General features: G+C 39.8%; 1 protein-coding gene across 5 annotated transcripts in view; it reads right to left on the minus strand.

The window, feature by feature from the left end:
• abca4a (ATP-binding cassette, sub-family A (ABC1), member 4a) overlaps nt 1–17,438 on the minus strand; it is a 131,644-nt gene that overhangs the window by 49,832 nt on the left and 64,374 nt on the right. For all 5 annotated transcript variants that reach the window (XM_037536760.1, XM_037536759.1, XM_037536758.1 and 2 more), the window contains 7 exons: nt 10,782–10,986; nt 9,923–10,003; nt 8,857–9,078; nt 7,209–7,386; nt 5,379–5,510; nt 3,940–4,079; nt 2,344–2,481 (listed from right to left, as the gene is read on the minus strand). In XM_037536760.1, coding sequence (XP_037392657.1) covers nt 2,344–2,481; nt 3,940–4,079; nt 5,379–5,510; nt 7,209–7,386; nt 8,857–9,078; nt 9,923–10,003; nt 10,782–10,986 — 1,096 coding nt within the window. The remainder of the gene's footprint in view (nt 1–2,343; nt 2,482–3,939; nt 4,080–5,378; nt 5,511–7,208; nt 7,387–8,856; nt 9,079–9,922; nt 10,004–10,781; nt 10,987–17,438) is intronic.

The raw sequence follows: 17,438 nt of genomic DNA on the forward strand, positions 1-17,438 counted from the left end.
TGTTAAGTTCATGACTCCACTGTGGTGTTCAGTAGTGCTCAAGTGCTCAAATTTTTCCATTTTTAAATTCAAGATAATTTACCTTTTATCATGGTTTTCAGTGGTATCACAATGCTGATGAAAGGAAATACATATTTAAAGATGTGATTAAATGTCATGTAGATTCTGAGTGTAATATTTGAAAAGCAGTAAATGTGCAATATTTACAACAACATAATCATTACAAATAAAAATGGTTGGGTTGAGAACCCTGCCATAGCGCTCTGAGAGCTCTACCACCCATGGGGTTCCTCCAGTATGAACAACATGAAGCATAGAACTGCTAGTACTGGTAATGTACCACTTTAAACAATGCCATGTCCTGCACTTTATCGTATGATTACCATGAACAGTTTCTGCTAAACTGTATATGATATTTCCATTATATGTCAGCATTAAGCTTTTTCCCCATCCTCAGTTCAGTACTACTTGGCTTGAGCCTACACACTGACTTCTGACAGTACAAGGCTCATAACTTTACATTTCTTACTTTGTGTCATGCAGTTTTATAGTGAGTCTTCCAGTAAGTAAAACCCCAGTTCCAAAAAAGTTGGAACGCTGTGAAAAATGTAAATAAATGCGATGACATGCAAATCATGAAAACCCTATATTTTATTGGAAATAGTACAAAGACAACATATCAAATGTTGAAACTGAGAAATTGTATTGTTTTTTGAAAAAAATGCCCATTTTCAATTTGATGCCAGCAACATGTTCCAAAAAACTGTGACGGGGGCAACAAAAGACTGGTAACGCTAAAAAAAACTGGTGAGTTGGCAACAAGCCAGTAACATGATTATCCGGGATGATAAAAGAGCATCTCAGTGAGGCTGAGTCTTTCAACTGACAAACTGGACTGGGCTAAGAACACTGACGCCCTCTACAGGAAGGGCCAAAATCGTCTCTATTTTCTGAGGCGCCTGAGGTCCTTCAACATCTGCCGGACTATGCTCAGGATCTTCTATGAGTCTGTGGTGGCGAGTGCTATCCTCTATGCTGTTGCATGCTGGGGAAGCAGGCTGAGGGCAGCAGATGCCAACAGACTCAGCAAACTGATCCACAAGGCCGGTGATGATGTGGGTGTGGAGCTGGACTCGCTGACGGCCGTGTCAGAGAGGAGGACGCTGTCTAAGCTGCAGGCCATTATGGACAATGGCTCCCACCCACTCTACGATACAGTGATGAGACACAGGAGCTCATTCAGTGCAGGACTCATTCTACCGAAATGACCACAGAGCGCCACAGGAGGTCATTCTTACCGGTGGCCATCAAACTCTATAACTCCTCCCTCAGTGTGTGATTCACAACGTGTGGTTCAAATGTGCAAAACTCAATACCAAACTGTTCATATGGGTAATAATAATAATTATGTGTGCCATAACTCAGAGGTACAGTAATTTGAACTGCTTTATACCAGATGTTTAATATTTATTGTCACAGTCACCGCCACTTTACTGTATTCATAAGAACTTAAATCTTATGTACATATAGCAAATTTATCTTTATCTTTGTTTTAAATTATTAAAGTGTTTATTCTTTTACATAAATGGTTGCAACTGTAACAACTGCAATTCCCTCTGGGTTCAACAAAGGATTCTGATTCTGATTCAGAAGTAAAGATGAGGAGGGGTTCATCACTCTGTGAAAGACTATGTGAGCAAATAGTGCAACGATTCAAGAATAAGGTTCCTCAATGTAAAATAGCAAATAACCTTTGCTTTTCATCGTCTACGCACATAATAACATTAAAAGATTCAGAGAATCTGGAGAAATCTCTGTCTGTGGGGAACAAGGGCGAAAAACCAGTATTTGCTGGCTGTGATCTTTGGGCCCTCAGGCAGCACTGCATTAAAACAGACATGATTCTGTAGAGGAAATCACTGCATGGGCTGAAAGCCACGGTCTGTGAAAACAGTTCGTCGCTGCATCCACAAATGCTACTTAAAACTCTAAAATGCAAAGTAGAAATCATATAGAAAGAGGACGCAAGAATGCTGCCACCTTCTCTGGGCCCGGGCTAATTGAAAATGGACTGAGGGGAAGTGGAAAAGTGTCCTGTGGTCATGAACACTGCGTCCCCCGGGCCAAAGACCACTCAGCTTGTTATCAGTGCACAGTTTTCATGATGTTATAGGGGTGCATTAGCGCACCTGTCCCCGTCCTAACTTTTTTGGAACGTGTGGAGTGCTGAAACTTCAACTTGTCTGACTAAAATGCAATGACAGCATTCCAAAGGGTCCCTGATAACATTACCGTACATAATTAATATTAATGTACCAAATTTCTGAATATTGGCACATGTACCTGGGCGGTATTTGAGCAGCAGGTCCCAGATGGAGCGTCTGGAATAGGGATCCACCCCTGAAGTCGGCTCGTCCAGGAAAACCACTTTAGCTCCACCCACAAATGCCATGGCAACAGACAGCTTCCTCTGCAGTCCCCCTGTATGGTGTTACATTGTAAACAAAGCACAAATCATATTAGGCGCTGGTACAGACTTAACATCGTGGAACCATAAACACTCAAAGAACTTTTTGCATGAAGGTGTTCTTCAGATTGACGGAAAATGTGCTGTAGATGGTTCTATGTAGCACGTTTTTGAAAAGGGTTCTTCAATTTTTTACAAAAAGGTGCTATATAGAACTATTTACAGCACGTTCTCCATCAAACTTTCACGATGCAAAGAACCTTTTTATTCATGCAAAAGGTTCATTGGGTGTTCATGGTTCTATTTAGCACCAACGAGGTTCCGCTACAGTTACCTTTTGTGCTATACAGAACCCTTTTCAAAAAGGTGCTCTATAGAACCATCTACAGCACATTCTCCATCAAGTTGAAGATCCATTTCAGCATGCAAAGAACTCTTTAATCACACAAAGTTCTTTGAGTGTTCATGGTTCTCTATAGAACCGTTTTCTTTACTAAAGAACCCTTGAAGAACCTTGATTATGGTTCATATTCTGCTTTTGTATAATAGATACTGGGGTCTGAACTGAGACTGAACTGAACCGATGAAGGCAAGCACCCAAACACAGTGAGAGATCCGTCGTCCACAGCCATGTCATAATGAAGGTACACAATTAAAATGATGGTTCTTCAAAGGTTCTTTAATGAACCATTTGCACACTGAGTCAGAATGTGTTGTATACACCGATCCGGCATAACTCTATGATCTACGCTCATTGTCTATTTTATCAGCTCCACTTTTTTAAACCCTGTGTCCACTCACTGTCCACTCTGTTAGACACTCCTATCTCGTCGGTCCACCTTGTCGATGTAAAGTCAGAGACGACAGCTCATCTGCTGCTGCACGATTTGTGTCGGTCATCCTCTAGACCTTCATTGGTGGTCACAGGACGCTGGCTGGCTGGCTGGACATTTTTGGTCGGTGGACTGTTCTCAGTCCAGCAGTGAAACTGAGGTGTTTAAAAACTGCAGTGCTGAGAATGACCCACCACCCAAACAGTACCAGCTCTGTGAGGGTCCATGGTGGTCCTGACCACTGAAGAACAGGGTAACAGAGTATCAGAGAAACAGATGGACTACAGTCTGTAACTGTAGAACTACAAAGTGCAGCTATACAGTAAGTGGAGCTGATAAAGTGGACAGTCAGCGTAGAAACACATCCTGCATCAATCTGAAGAACCATCTGCCTACGCAAAGAACTGCTTAAGCACGAAATGGTTCTATGCACAGCTCATGGTTCTAAATAGAACAATTGCCTTTACCAAAGGACCTTTGAAGAACCATCTTTCTTAGGCGTGTATTTTAATTCAGTGCCCTGGAGATTCACTGGGGCTGAACTGACACTGAACTGATACTGATGTGTTATGATCTCTTAATACTAGCAAGATATAAAAATCTCCGCTCTCTGAAGTATGTGATGCTTAGCTGTCACACCTGAGAGGTTCTGGGTCTGTTCGTTTCTCTTGTGTGGTAAGCCAAAGTCTTCCAGCATGTTCTCCACCTCCTGCTGAGCCTCAGCTAGCGGCCGACCCTTCAGCAGAGAGTAGAACAGGATGTGCTCAGCTACTGTCATGCTGCATGAGAAAGGTCAGACAGAGGACACGCAGCAAGTCAGACACATGCAGCGTGTAGTAAAAGTGTAGTATCAGTATTGAGTAGTAAAGGACTGCAGTGGCTTTCCTTCGCATGATATCCCTGAAAATGTATGTCCATGTTGCTTGTTGTCACATTCCACCCCGGTGTTTGAAAGTTTGTGAACCCTTTAGAATTTTCTAGATTTTCACATAAATTTGACCTAAAACTTCATCAGATTGTCGCACAGATGCAGCAAAACAGGCCCAGACCATGATACTACCACCACCATGTTTCACGACAGAATAAGAGTTTTGTGCTGGAATGCAGTGTCTTCCTTTCCCCAAACATAACGCTTCTCATTTAAACCAAAAAATCGATTTGGGTCTCATCCGTCCATAAAACATTGTTCCAACAGCCTTCCGGCTTGTCCACGTGATCTTCAGCAAACTGCAGACGAGCAGCAATGTTCTCTTTGGAGAGCAGCGGCTTTCTCCTCGCAAACCCTGCCATGCACACCGTTTTTCTTCAGTGCTCTCCTGATGGTGTGATCTCTGTTGGTCGACCAGTGGGGATAAACTTAATAAACTCTTTCACACTGTTCAGTTGCATTTAATGGATATTTAGTCGAATGTTACTTATAGACAGACTGAGCATTTACAGACATCTACAGTGGACCATTCAAGTAAACCGTTATGGAAAAATACCATGGTCTCTGTTGATTTTTTAATTAATATGTTTGTTTTTTTTTGTTTTTTTAAAGCTGCAATAATCCACAGTGCAACACGGCAATATTAGAACTCCACTCATGGTGGTGGGCACATGACATTGGTTATATTTCAATTCAGTTTTTTTTTTCAACATTTCCGTTCAATTTTTTTTCTTTTCAATGAAAACAAAACTGAGTAAAATGCATTTTGAACCAGAAGCAGGAACCATGCTGCCACTTATAATGTGCTTTATAAGTTTTATACTGCTATCACCCTCAAACCACCCCCCCCCCCCCCCCCGGACCCCAAGAATCTCCCAAGTTCAGTAGAATCATATAAGCAGTGGTAAGCAACCCAAACAGTGTGATGTTGAAAATCTGCCACCCCAACAGCTGAGCACCTTATCTATTTTGTATGGATCTTGGGTGAAAACAGCATATAGGACATACTAATTAATGATATTATTTTATAATATCTTCCAGTTAATCACTGTCATCAGAAGAACGTGAAGAGCCCGGATTGTTCATATCATTCATCATTCATATTTACATGACTTGTAACCCTTGAGTCCAACATAAGGGTTCTACATACTGGTGGAAGATGATGTTGTGCTGAGGGCACATGCCCAGAGACTGGCGGATTATGTCCATTTCTGTGCGAATGTCTCTGCCGTAGATATGTGCCGTGCCCGAAGTAGGAGGGAACAATCCAGTAAGTATAGACCTGAAACATGGAAATAAACATTGTTTACCTCAATTTGGTGTCTCAACAGCTTATTATATCATATCATATTCCTGTCCCTGGCAACACGATTTCTTTCCCAGTGATGCTGCACTGCCATCTGCAGTTGGAAGCTCATTTAGACTCTGTCCAATCATGGCATATGGAGAGAGACTAGCCACATAACAGTGGGCCTCATTCACCAATATCTGTCTAAGTTTGTTCTTAATGTGTTCTTGAAAAAGGGTCTAAGAAAATGTCAAATTTATGACGTGTCCTAAACGGCAGAACTGTTCACATCTCTGTGCTTTTGAGTGTGTAGATTCTATTTTTACCTAAGAACAAATCCAAAATAAGGTTAGTGAAAGTCAGAATCTTTGTGAAAACTGTGTAAGTGGGTTTTAAGAAGAAATATCTTGGTGAATGAGGCCCACTATGTAGAGAAAACAGGGCAGTTAGCACTCTCCTCAAAGCGTGTTCATGTGTCCTTTATTAGTACTAACATTAATAACACTCAATAAGAATTGAAGCCCTCATTTAGAGACCTGCCACCTTGCTGTGCACCTTTTCAGTATAGTGTATGGGAGCGGGTGGGTGACCAGTCCACAGCAGGTGGGAGCGGGACAAAATATGCATAAAGAGAAATCTCGCAAATGAAGGAATAGCCTAAATAAAGTAGAGCAAGCCCTAAATCGTATTTATATAAACAATATGAAAGGATAACAGTAAAACAGTACAAACGAATGAGGTCGGTCTAAAGAAATCACGTGAACAACATGTAAATTCTTGTAGCTTACAGACAGAGAAGGCAGAGCCTTCAGTCCAATCAGCCTTGATGGAACTGTGCAGGCGAGAGCGGGACAAACGCTTTGGTTGCGGGCGGGAGCGGGACAAATGATTCAGATTTTGCAGGCGTGAGTAGAAATCTTTGGAATTTTTGGGAAGGGACGGGACTGAAATAACAGTCCAGCGCAGACCTCGACCTTCATTCTTCCAGGTTGGTATCTACTGTACTACATTTGGCTGGGTATGCGCAGTGATTAACCAAATAAACAAGGAACACAATGTGCGGTTTGAGTGAATAGTTAACTGAAAAATTGAATTACCTTTACTTTTCCGTTTTACCTCGTTTGTAGTTGAGCAGCTAAGATATATTTGGTGTTTGAGGTTTCCTTCTCTAGTTTTGCACTGCAGCTATAGGGATGTAACTAAGAAGCAATGGAAGCTGATACTCCACCAATCGGTATCACGCTAACTGCACACCTAAATCATCACATGCTCACCTCAAACAGCAGTGATTTGGTAAGCAATCTCAAGAAGACTTCTTTATGTGGTTTATGGCACTGTATGACATTCTGTTATCGATAGAAATGGACAAAAGTGTGTCGCATAGCTGGAAATAGTGGTAGCAGCCAACTTGAAGCCTGAATTTTGTGTGTACTTTTGTTCATTCACCTCGTAGCTAAAATGCAAAACTAAAGAAGCAAATTTCTGTCACAGATTAACTACATTTGCTATAAGGGGAAAAATGTGTACATTTGATTTTTCACCATACAAAACTTCATGTATTAATGGAGAAGCTCTCTCCCCAGGCTTGTATCTATTGTACCACAGAAATCTACAGCTGGATGGGTTTTGGCTGGCATATTCATTGTGCTAGGACAACGACAACATCAATACATCCTGATTTAAGGTGTTTACATGGTGGTCGTCTTCCCGGCTCCATTATGGCCGAGGAAGGCAGTGATTTGGCCTTCGTAGAAGGTGATGCTCAGGCCGTCCACAGCAGGTTTGGAGCTGCCGCTGAACACCTTGACCAAGTTCTCCACACGCACACCCACCACCAGGCCGCTCGGCTCTGCCTCGTAGAACATCTTCTCTGTGGGACGAGAGAGAGGACGAGAATAGATATGAGGCAAACGGTAATAGGTGCACATCTGCAACGAGCAGATGTTTTGATTTTGGCAGTGGAGAGAGAACTTTGCCAAGATCGAAAGTACAAACTAATTTTAACTGGTTGTGTTTGACGTTTTTATCACACTAAACACTGTTCATGCAACTGAGTGACACTAAAAAGCTAGAAAAGGAAACTGGGCAGTTAACAAATGGTGTGATATTAGAATAAAGTTATTCAGCTCACCATCACAGCACAAAACACCTCCAACCCACGTTAACTACTGATGAGAAGGTCAACGTTACAGCCAAAGAACACAAGGCCACAAGCTTCCCGCAGTGGTCTAGGAACGCGTAGGTGTCTCACACTACTGGAATTTTCCTAGTAATATTTGTCTTTTGCTGTTAGTAGAGCTGCAAAGGATTTGTTAGTATAAACTTGCTCGTATATGTATCTTCAACATTCAGCTTCATGTTCATCCGCAGGTTTTTTCTAAATTGTGATTTGACATTTTCTTTCGCAAACTACTGTTAAAGGCACAAACTGAAACTCAAAGCGGTTGAATTGCCTGAAATGTTTGAGCTTCAAGGGGCGAAAATGTCCTTCTGTGCTATTCCCAAGGTAGCACTGTCACTATTATACTACTAACGTTTTTTTTTCTCAAAACAAATTTGATTAGGCTTTAATATATTAATTTACTACAAACAAAAAAAGAAAAAATACTCATGTGTGTAAAATCAAAACAAATAACTAGTCGCACCTAAACTGCGGAACAGGGTATGTTGGCTGTTTGTTTGTGCAGAGGGGCAACAAGATATTGTTATGCAATAAACTCTTAGAAACAACTTCATATTACGGCGGGATCGCTTTCCTTCAAAATCTCCACGTCTGGTATCATATAACTCCAGCACACTTTCTTAAAGGTGATGTATTCCACATTTCAAACATCAATATAGCAACAATCAGCTATTTTCTATGTAAAGACATAGTGAAGTAACAGTGTCCTGATCAGAAAATGAAGCCACGCCCCCTCTGTGTTAGCAGTAATCTGAGCCTCTCCGTTTTTCGTTTTCATAGCCGGGCTGCACGTGTATAGATGTCCGTCCCACCCTGTGAAAAAACGGCGAACGCCCGCGCAGCATGAGGGCACAATTTAAGGTGGAACAGGAAAATTCAAACAAGAAGCTGACGAGAAAGAAGCCGACTTCAGCTTCGCAGAGAGTTGAAAAGCATGAAAACGAAAGAGGAGGTCGCTCTTCTGCTAGACAGGTGGCAACATTAACATCTAAAACGATGTGTTGGCCTCGACAAAGTGTGTCCACAAAAGTGTGGGGGCAGAGTTTCAGAAGAAGCTCTGAAAGGAGGAGTGGGTTTGTTTCGCTGTTGAGTTCAAACATCAACCGAATCGTATAGCACTCCATTACCAGGCTTCGGTGAGCTGTGTTCATGGTATACCTCCAGACAGAAGACTCTGGCTCTGGTAACTGCTGTCCTCCTCATCCAGCGTTTTGTGCAGCTCTAGTTTTTCCCGTCTATCTCCATGCTTGCAGGATGCCGGTGGTTCCAGAGATTTGGCCTCCTGCTTCTCATCAGGTTGGGCAAGATGATTAGCATTTTCTTCAACTTGCTTTGCTGTGTTATCAGGTGCTGGACTCACCACCTCTGGCTTCTCAGGATCTAGAAGAAAAGGAAGGCATTGTTGAGGATTATTTGAGCTGGAGGCATTTCACAGAGGAAGCTTCTGTAAAGTAATTTGTAAACAATTTGAATGTCAGATTAACACGTGATGAAGTATAGATGAAATTTCTCAAGATGCCCACAGACAACGTGAAATGAAAGGACATAGGGCAGTTGTCTGTTTTATGTCATGGAATGTACTTAATAACAATAACAACACACTGCACAGCTGTGGCAATTAGGAGAATGTGTTAATCTATAAGGCATCCAGCAGTTATATTCTCATTCCATCATTCAACCATTTAAAAAACCATACGCTCCATAATCATTTCTGTCAGACTGTAAAACTACACGCTGCAGATTCATACTGGATTAAAATCAGGGATCTAAATAAGAGTGGAAAAAAATAAATCTAAATCTAATAAATCTATATCTAAATAATATTTCCACATATAAAAGTAATCCTGCTCAAACTCCAGCTTTACACACGTTGGTCTTGCATGACTTATGAGGACTTTTTTTACTGATTTCCATTGATATTTCCATTGATCTACACTTAAACCTAGCCATCACTTTACCCTCAGTATGCAAAAAGACAATCTTTCTGCTCTTTGTCTTTTCCCAGATAAGCTGAATTTGTGTTGAAAAAAAGCAGTTCAAGTAAGGACCAGTAAAAAAGGTCCTCACTCATATAAAATCTCACATGTCCCATCATTGTGAGGACATTTGGTCCTCCAAACAATAGTAATAGAAGTACACTCACACACACACACACACACACACACACACACACACACACACACACACGCACACACACCCTTTCTGTAAGAAGGCACTCACTCACCTGGTTTTGGAGGAGCAGTGAGGTTCAGCCAATAGGACGGCTGGATAGGGAAATAAAAAGGTCTGCCAATGCCATACTGCCCTGAAACACACACAGAGGAACCAAACATCAACATACTGCTACTAGAAATATGACACAATGTGTATTTTACGCTGTTTAATATACACTACCTTTATATATACAACATGCTTCTAAAATGTGGTGAGCATATGTATAATTTGTAGCATGCTTCTTAAAGGGACAGTGCACCAAAATATAAAATATAGACAAAAATATTCAATTAAAAAGGCTAATATTTACTTTTAAAACTTTTAAACTGGTAAACTGGTAAAAATAAAGGTTCTGTGTAGTTTTTTTTTTCCATCAAGGCACAAACAGTGTAAATTCCCTCAAAGCTCTAGCAGCGGTTTTAAGGTCTGGTTGTGAAGCTTAAATCAGTTCTTCCAGGTGAAAAGTTGGTATTTGTATCTTTTCATAACCGAATGTTTTAAAACAGAGCAGTAGAGTAAAATCCTGGAGGCGAGGCGAGGCGGGGTGTGTGGAGTCAGTCCAGCTTAGAACAGATCATTTCAGTGGATTATGGTTCAGTTATGTTCCCTGACTGAAGGTACTGAGGGTCCCACCCCAGTGACAAGAGGGGCACTGCCCCAGTACCTTTATTTCTCAGAGTGTATTTAGGAGTGTTTTATTTTCTTCAATTACACAGATATTGTGATGTATTGACTGTCTGGCAATATATTGAGTATCACAGGATTGAGAAATTGTGATATCATCATCATCATCATCGCAGACAATGTATTGTGATATCATATGAGATGCCCTTGGATTCCCTCCCCTAGTACTGTAGCTGATCCTGTACCTGGGAACACACTATCGAGGTACCAGGCAAGAACAGCGTAGAGCACAGTGTCCAGGAGCATCATGATGATGGAGGTGTGGAAGGAAAACTCATCTCCTTCTAGTGGACTGGTGTGGATATTGTCCCACTGCAGCCCCAGGCCCTGCTCTTCATAGCGGGACAGGTATTCAGTCCCAAAACCAAACGCCACCTGGGAGATCAGGCTCTGACAAACAAAATCACATATAAGAGATAAGAGATAAGAGATAAGATAGGGCTTTATTGTCATTCACATCACATGTGGTACACGAGGTGGACGAAACATTGTACTCACGGTCCAGTTACCTCCCCAAGTGACAAACAATAAACAATAAATAGAAGGTGCATAAAGGGGAGGACAGATAACGGCATGACCGCAGCAGTATGAGTATGAGGTAGCAGGTGTACATCTTAATACTGGTAATGTATAAAGTGACAGGTGGAGGGGTGATTATAGTAAAGGCACTGATTCAGTACAGCAGCAATAAATAAGTGGACATGAAGTGCCGTTGCAGTGATTGTTCAGTTGGAATTTGAGAGTCTTACAGCTTCAGGGAAGAACCTGTTCCACAGTCTGGTTATTTTACTCTCAGTGCTCCGCAACCTCCTGCCTTTACAATATGAGAGCCTGGATGGACGGCTGAGCAGTGTAAACAGGAGGGGGCTCAGCACACAGCCCTGAGGGAAGCCGGTGCTGAGGATGATGGTGGAGGAGGAGATGTTGTGGATCCTCATAGATTGCGGCCTGTTAGCCAGGAAGTCCAGGACCCAGTTACAGAGAGAGGTGCTCAGTCCAAGTGTGTGGAGTTTGTAAGCCAGGGTCTGGAGAATCATCGTGTTAAAGGCAGATGTGAAGTCCACAAAGAGCATCCGGATGTAAGAGGCCTTATTCTCCAGGTGGGAGAGGGCAGTGTGGACCACAGAAGAGGTGGCATCCTCTGTGGATCGGTTTCTCCGGTACGCATACTGATGTGGAGCCACAGTGACGTCGATGGTGGATATAAACATGGATATAAACAGCCACTGTGAACAGATAGTAAAACTACACACTGCAGATTCATACTGGATTAAAATCACTCCACAATTATTACAGTCAGACTGTAAAACTACACACTGCAGATTCATACTGGATTAAAATCACTCCACAATTATTACCGTCAGACTGTAAAACTACACACTGCAGATTCATACTGGATTAAAATCACTCCACAATTATTACAGTCAGACTGTAAAACTACACACTGCAGATTCATACTGGATTAAAATCACTCCACAATTATTACAGTCAGACTGTAAAACTACACACTGCAGATTCATACTGGATTAAAATCACTCCACAATTATTACCGTCAGACTGTAAAACTACACACTGCAGATTCATACTGGATTAAAATCACTCCACAATTATTACAGTCAGACTGTAAAACTACACGCTGCAGATTCATACTGGATTAAAATCACTCCACAATTATTACCGTCAGACTGTAAAACTACACACTGCAGATTCATACTGGATTAAAATCACTCCACAATTATTACAGTCAGACCGTAAATCTACACACACTGCAGATTCATACTGGATTAAAATCACTCCACAATTATTACAGTCAGACTGTAAAACTACACACACTGCAGATTCATACTGGATTAAAATCACTCCACAAGTATTACAGTCAGACTGTAAAACTACACACTGCAGATTCATACTGGATTAGAATCACTCCACAATTATTACAGTCAGACTGTAAATCTACACGCTGCAGATTCATACTGGATTAAAATCACTCCACAATTATTACAGTCAGACTGTAAATCTACACGCTGCAGATTCATACTGGATTAAAATCACTCCACAATTATTACAGTCAGACTGTAAATCTACACGCTGCAGATTCATACTGGATTAAAATCACTCCACAATTATTACCGTCAGACTGTAAAACTACACACACTGCAGATTCATACTGGATTAAAATCACTCCACAATTATTACCATCAGACTGTAAAACTACACACTGCAGATTCATACTGGATTAAAATCACTCCACAATTATTACAGTCAGACTGTAAAACTACACGCTGCAGATTCATACTGGATTAAAATCACTCCACAATTATTACAGTCAGACTGTAAAACTACACACTGCAGATTCATACTGGATTAAAATCACTCCACAATTATTACCGTCAGACTGTAAAACTACACACTGCAGATTCATACTGGATTAAAATCACTCCACAATTATTACAGTCAGACCGTAAATCTACACACACTGCAGATTCATACTGGATTAAAACCACTCCACAATTATTACAGTCAGACTGTAAAACTACACACTGCAGATTCATACTGGATTAAAATCACTCCACAAGTATTACAGTCAGACTGTAAAACTACACACTGCAGATTCATACTGGATTAAAATCACTCCACAATTATTACAGTCAGACTATAAAACTACACACTGCAGATTCATACTGGATTAAAATCACTCCACAATTATTACAGTCAGACTGTAAAACTACACACTGCAGATTCATACTGGATTAGAATCACTCCACAATTATTACAGTCAGACTGTAAAACTACACACTGCAGATTCATACTGGATTAAAATCACTCCACAATTATTACAGTCAGACTGTAAAACTACACACACTGCAGATTCATACTGGATTAAAATCACTCCACAATTATTACAGTCAGACTGTAAATCTACACGCTGCAGATTCATACTGGATTAAAATCACTCCACAATTATTACAGTCAGACTGTAAATCTACACGCTGCAGATTCATACTGGATTAAAATCACTCCACAATTATTACAGTCAGACTGTAAAACTACACACACTGCAGATTCATACTGGATTAAAATCACTCCACAATTATTACCATCAGACTGTAAAACTACACACTGCAGATTCATACTGGATTAAAATCACTCCACAATTATTACAGTCAGACTGTAAATCTACACGCTGCAGATTCATACTGGATTAAAATCACTCCACAATTATTACAGTCAGACTGTAAAACTACACGCTGCAGATTCATACTGGATTAAAATCACTCCACAATTATTACCGTCAGACTGTAAAACTACACACACTGCAGATTCATACTGGATTAAAATCACTCCACAATTATTACCGTCAGACTGTAAAACTACACACTGCAGATTCATACTGGATTAAAATCACTCCACAATTATTACAGTCAGACTGTAAAACTACACACACTGCAGATTCATACTGGATTAAAATCACTCCACAATTATTACAGTCAGACTGTAAAACTACACACACTGCAGATTCATACTGGATTAAAATCACTCCACAATTATTACAGTCAGACTGTAAAACTACACACACTGCAGATTCATACTGGATTAAAATCACTCCACAATTATTACAGTCAGACTGTAAAACTACAAACACTGCAGATTCATACTGGATTAAAATCACTCCACAATTATTACAGTCAGACTGTAAAACTACACACTGCAGATTCATACTGGATTAAAATCACTCCACAATTATTACAGTCAGACTGTAAAACTACACGCTGCAGATTCATACTAGATTAAAATCACTCCACAATTATTACTGTCAGACTGTAAAACTACACACTGCAGATTCATACTGGATTAAAATCACTCCACAATTATTACAGTAAGACTGTAAAACTACACACACTGCAGATTCATACTGGTTTAAAATCGCTCCACAATTATTACAGTCAGACTGTAAAACTACACACACTGCAGATTCATACTGGATTAAAATCGCTCCACAATTATTACCGTCAGACTGTAAAACTACACACTGCAGATTCATACTGGATTAAAATCACTCCACAATTATTACAGTCAGACTGTAAAACTACACACACTGCAGATTCATACTGGATTAAAATCACTCCACAATTATTACAGTCAGACTGTAAAACTACACACACTGCAGATTCATACTGGATTAAAATCACTCCACAATTATTACAGTCAGACTGTAAATCTACACGCTGCAGATTCATACTGGATTAAAATCACTCCACAATTATTACAGTCAGACTGTAAATCTACACGCTGCAGATTCATACTGGATTAAAATCACTCCACAATTATTACCGTCAGACTGTAAAACTACACACACTGCAGATTCATACTGGATTAAAATCACTCCACAATTATTACCATCAGACTGTAAAACTACACACTGCAGATTCATACTGGATTAAAATCACTCCACAATTATTACAGTCAGACTGTAAATCTACACGCTGCAGATTCATACTGGATTAAAATCACTCCACAATTATTACAGTCAGACTGTAAATCTACACGCTGCAGATTCATACTGGATTAAAATCACTCCACAATTATTACCGTCAGACTGTAAAACTACACACACTGCAGATTCATACTGGATTAAAATCACTCCACAATTATTACCGTCAGACTGTAAAACTACACACTGCAGATTCATACTGGATTAAAATCACTCCACAATTATTACTGTCAGACTGTAAAACTCCACGCTGCAGATTCATACTGGATTAAAATCACTCCACAATTATTACAGTCAGACTGTAAAACTACACACACTGCAGATTCATACTGGATTAAAATCACTCCACAATTATTACAGTCAGACTGTAAAACTACACACACTGCAGATTCATACTGGATTAAAATCACTCCACAATTATTACAGTCAGACTGTAAAACTACACACACTGCAGATTCATACTGGATTAAAATCACTCCACAATTATTACAGTCAGACTGTAAATCTACACACACTGCAGATTCATACTGGATTAAAATGACTCCACAATTATTACAGTCAGACTGTAAAACTACACACTGCAGATTCATACTGGATTAAAATCACTCCACAATTATTACAGTCAGACTGTAAAACTACACGCTGCAGATTCATACTAGATTAAAATCACTCCACAATTATTACTGTCAGACTGTAAAACTACACACTGCAGATTCATACTGGATTAAAATCACTCCACAATTATTACAGTAAGACTGTAAAACTACACACACTGCAGATTCATACTGGATTAAAATCGCTCCACAATTATTACAGTCAGACTGTAAAACTACACACACTGCAGATTCATACTGGATTAAAATCGCTCCACAATTATTACCGTCAGACTGTAAAACTACACACTGCAGATTCATACTGGATTAAAATCACTCCACAATTATTACAGTCAGACTGTAAAACTACACACACTGCAGATTCATACTAGATTAAAATCGCTCCACAATTATTACCGTCAGACTGTAAAACTACACACTGCAGATTCATACTGGATTAAAATCACTCCACAATTATTACAGTCAGACTGTAAAACTACACACACTGCAGATTCATACTGGATTAAAATCACTCCACAATTATTACAGTCAGACTGTAAAACTACATGCTGCAGATTCATACTGGATTAAAATCACTCCACAATTATTACAGTCAGACTGTAAAACTACACACACTGCAGATTCATACTGGATTAAAATCACTCCACAATTATTACCGTCAGACTGTAAAACTACACACTGCAGATTCATACTGGATTAAAATCACTCCACAATTATTACAGTCAGACCGTAAATCTACACACACTGCAGATTCATACTGGATTAAAATCACTCCACAATTATTACAGTCAGACTGTAAAACTACACACACTGCAGATTCATACTGGATTAAAATCACTCCACAATTATTACAGTCAGACTGTAAAACTACACACTGCAGATTCATACTGGATTAGAATCACTCCACAATTATTACAGTCAGACTGTAAAACTACACACTGCAGATTCATACTGGATTAAAATCACTCCACAATTATTACAGTCAGACTGTAAAACTACACACACTGCAGATTCATACTGGATTAAAATCACTCCACAATTATTACAGTCAGACTGTAAATCTACACGCTGCAGATTCATACTGGATTAAAATCACTCCACAATTATTACAGTCAGACTGTAAATCTACACGCTGCAGATTCATACTGGATTAAAATCACTCCACAATTATTACCGTCAGACTGTAAAACTACACACACTGCAGATTCATACTGGATTAAAATCACTCCACAATTATTACCATCAGACTGTAAAACTACACACTGCAGATTCATACTGGATTAAAATCACTCCACAATTATTACAGTCAGACTGTAAATCTACACGCTGCAGATTCATACTGGATTAAAATCACTCCACAATTATTACAGTCAGACTGTAAATCTACACGCTGCAGATTCATACTGGATTAAAATCACTCCACAATTATTACCGTCAGACTGTAAAACTACACACACTGCAGATTCATACTGGATTAAAATCACTCCACAATTATTACCATCAGACTGTAAAACTACACACTGCAGATTCATACTGGATTAAAATCACTCCACAATTATTACTGTCAGACTGTAAAACTCCACGCTGCAGATTCATACTGGATTAAAATCACTCCACAATTATTACAGTCAGACTGTAAAACTACACACACTGCAGATTCATACTGGATTAAAATCACTCCACAATTATTACAGTCAGACTGTAAAACTACACACACTGCAGATTCATACTGGATT

This window comes from Pygocentrus nattereri, chromosome 3 (assembly GCF_015220715.1).
Source record: "Pygocentrus nattereri isolate fPygNat1 chromosome 3, fPygNat1.pri, whole genome shotgun sequence".
NCBI lineage: Eukaryota > Metazoa > Chordata > Actinopteri > Characiformes > Serrasalmidae > Pygocentrus > Pygocentrus nattereri.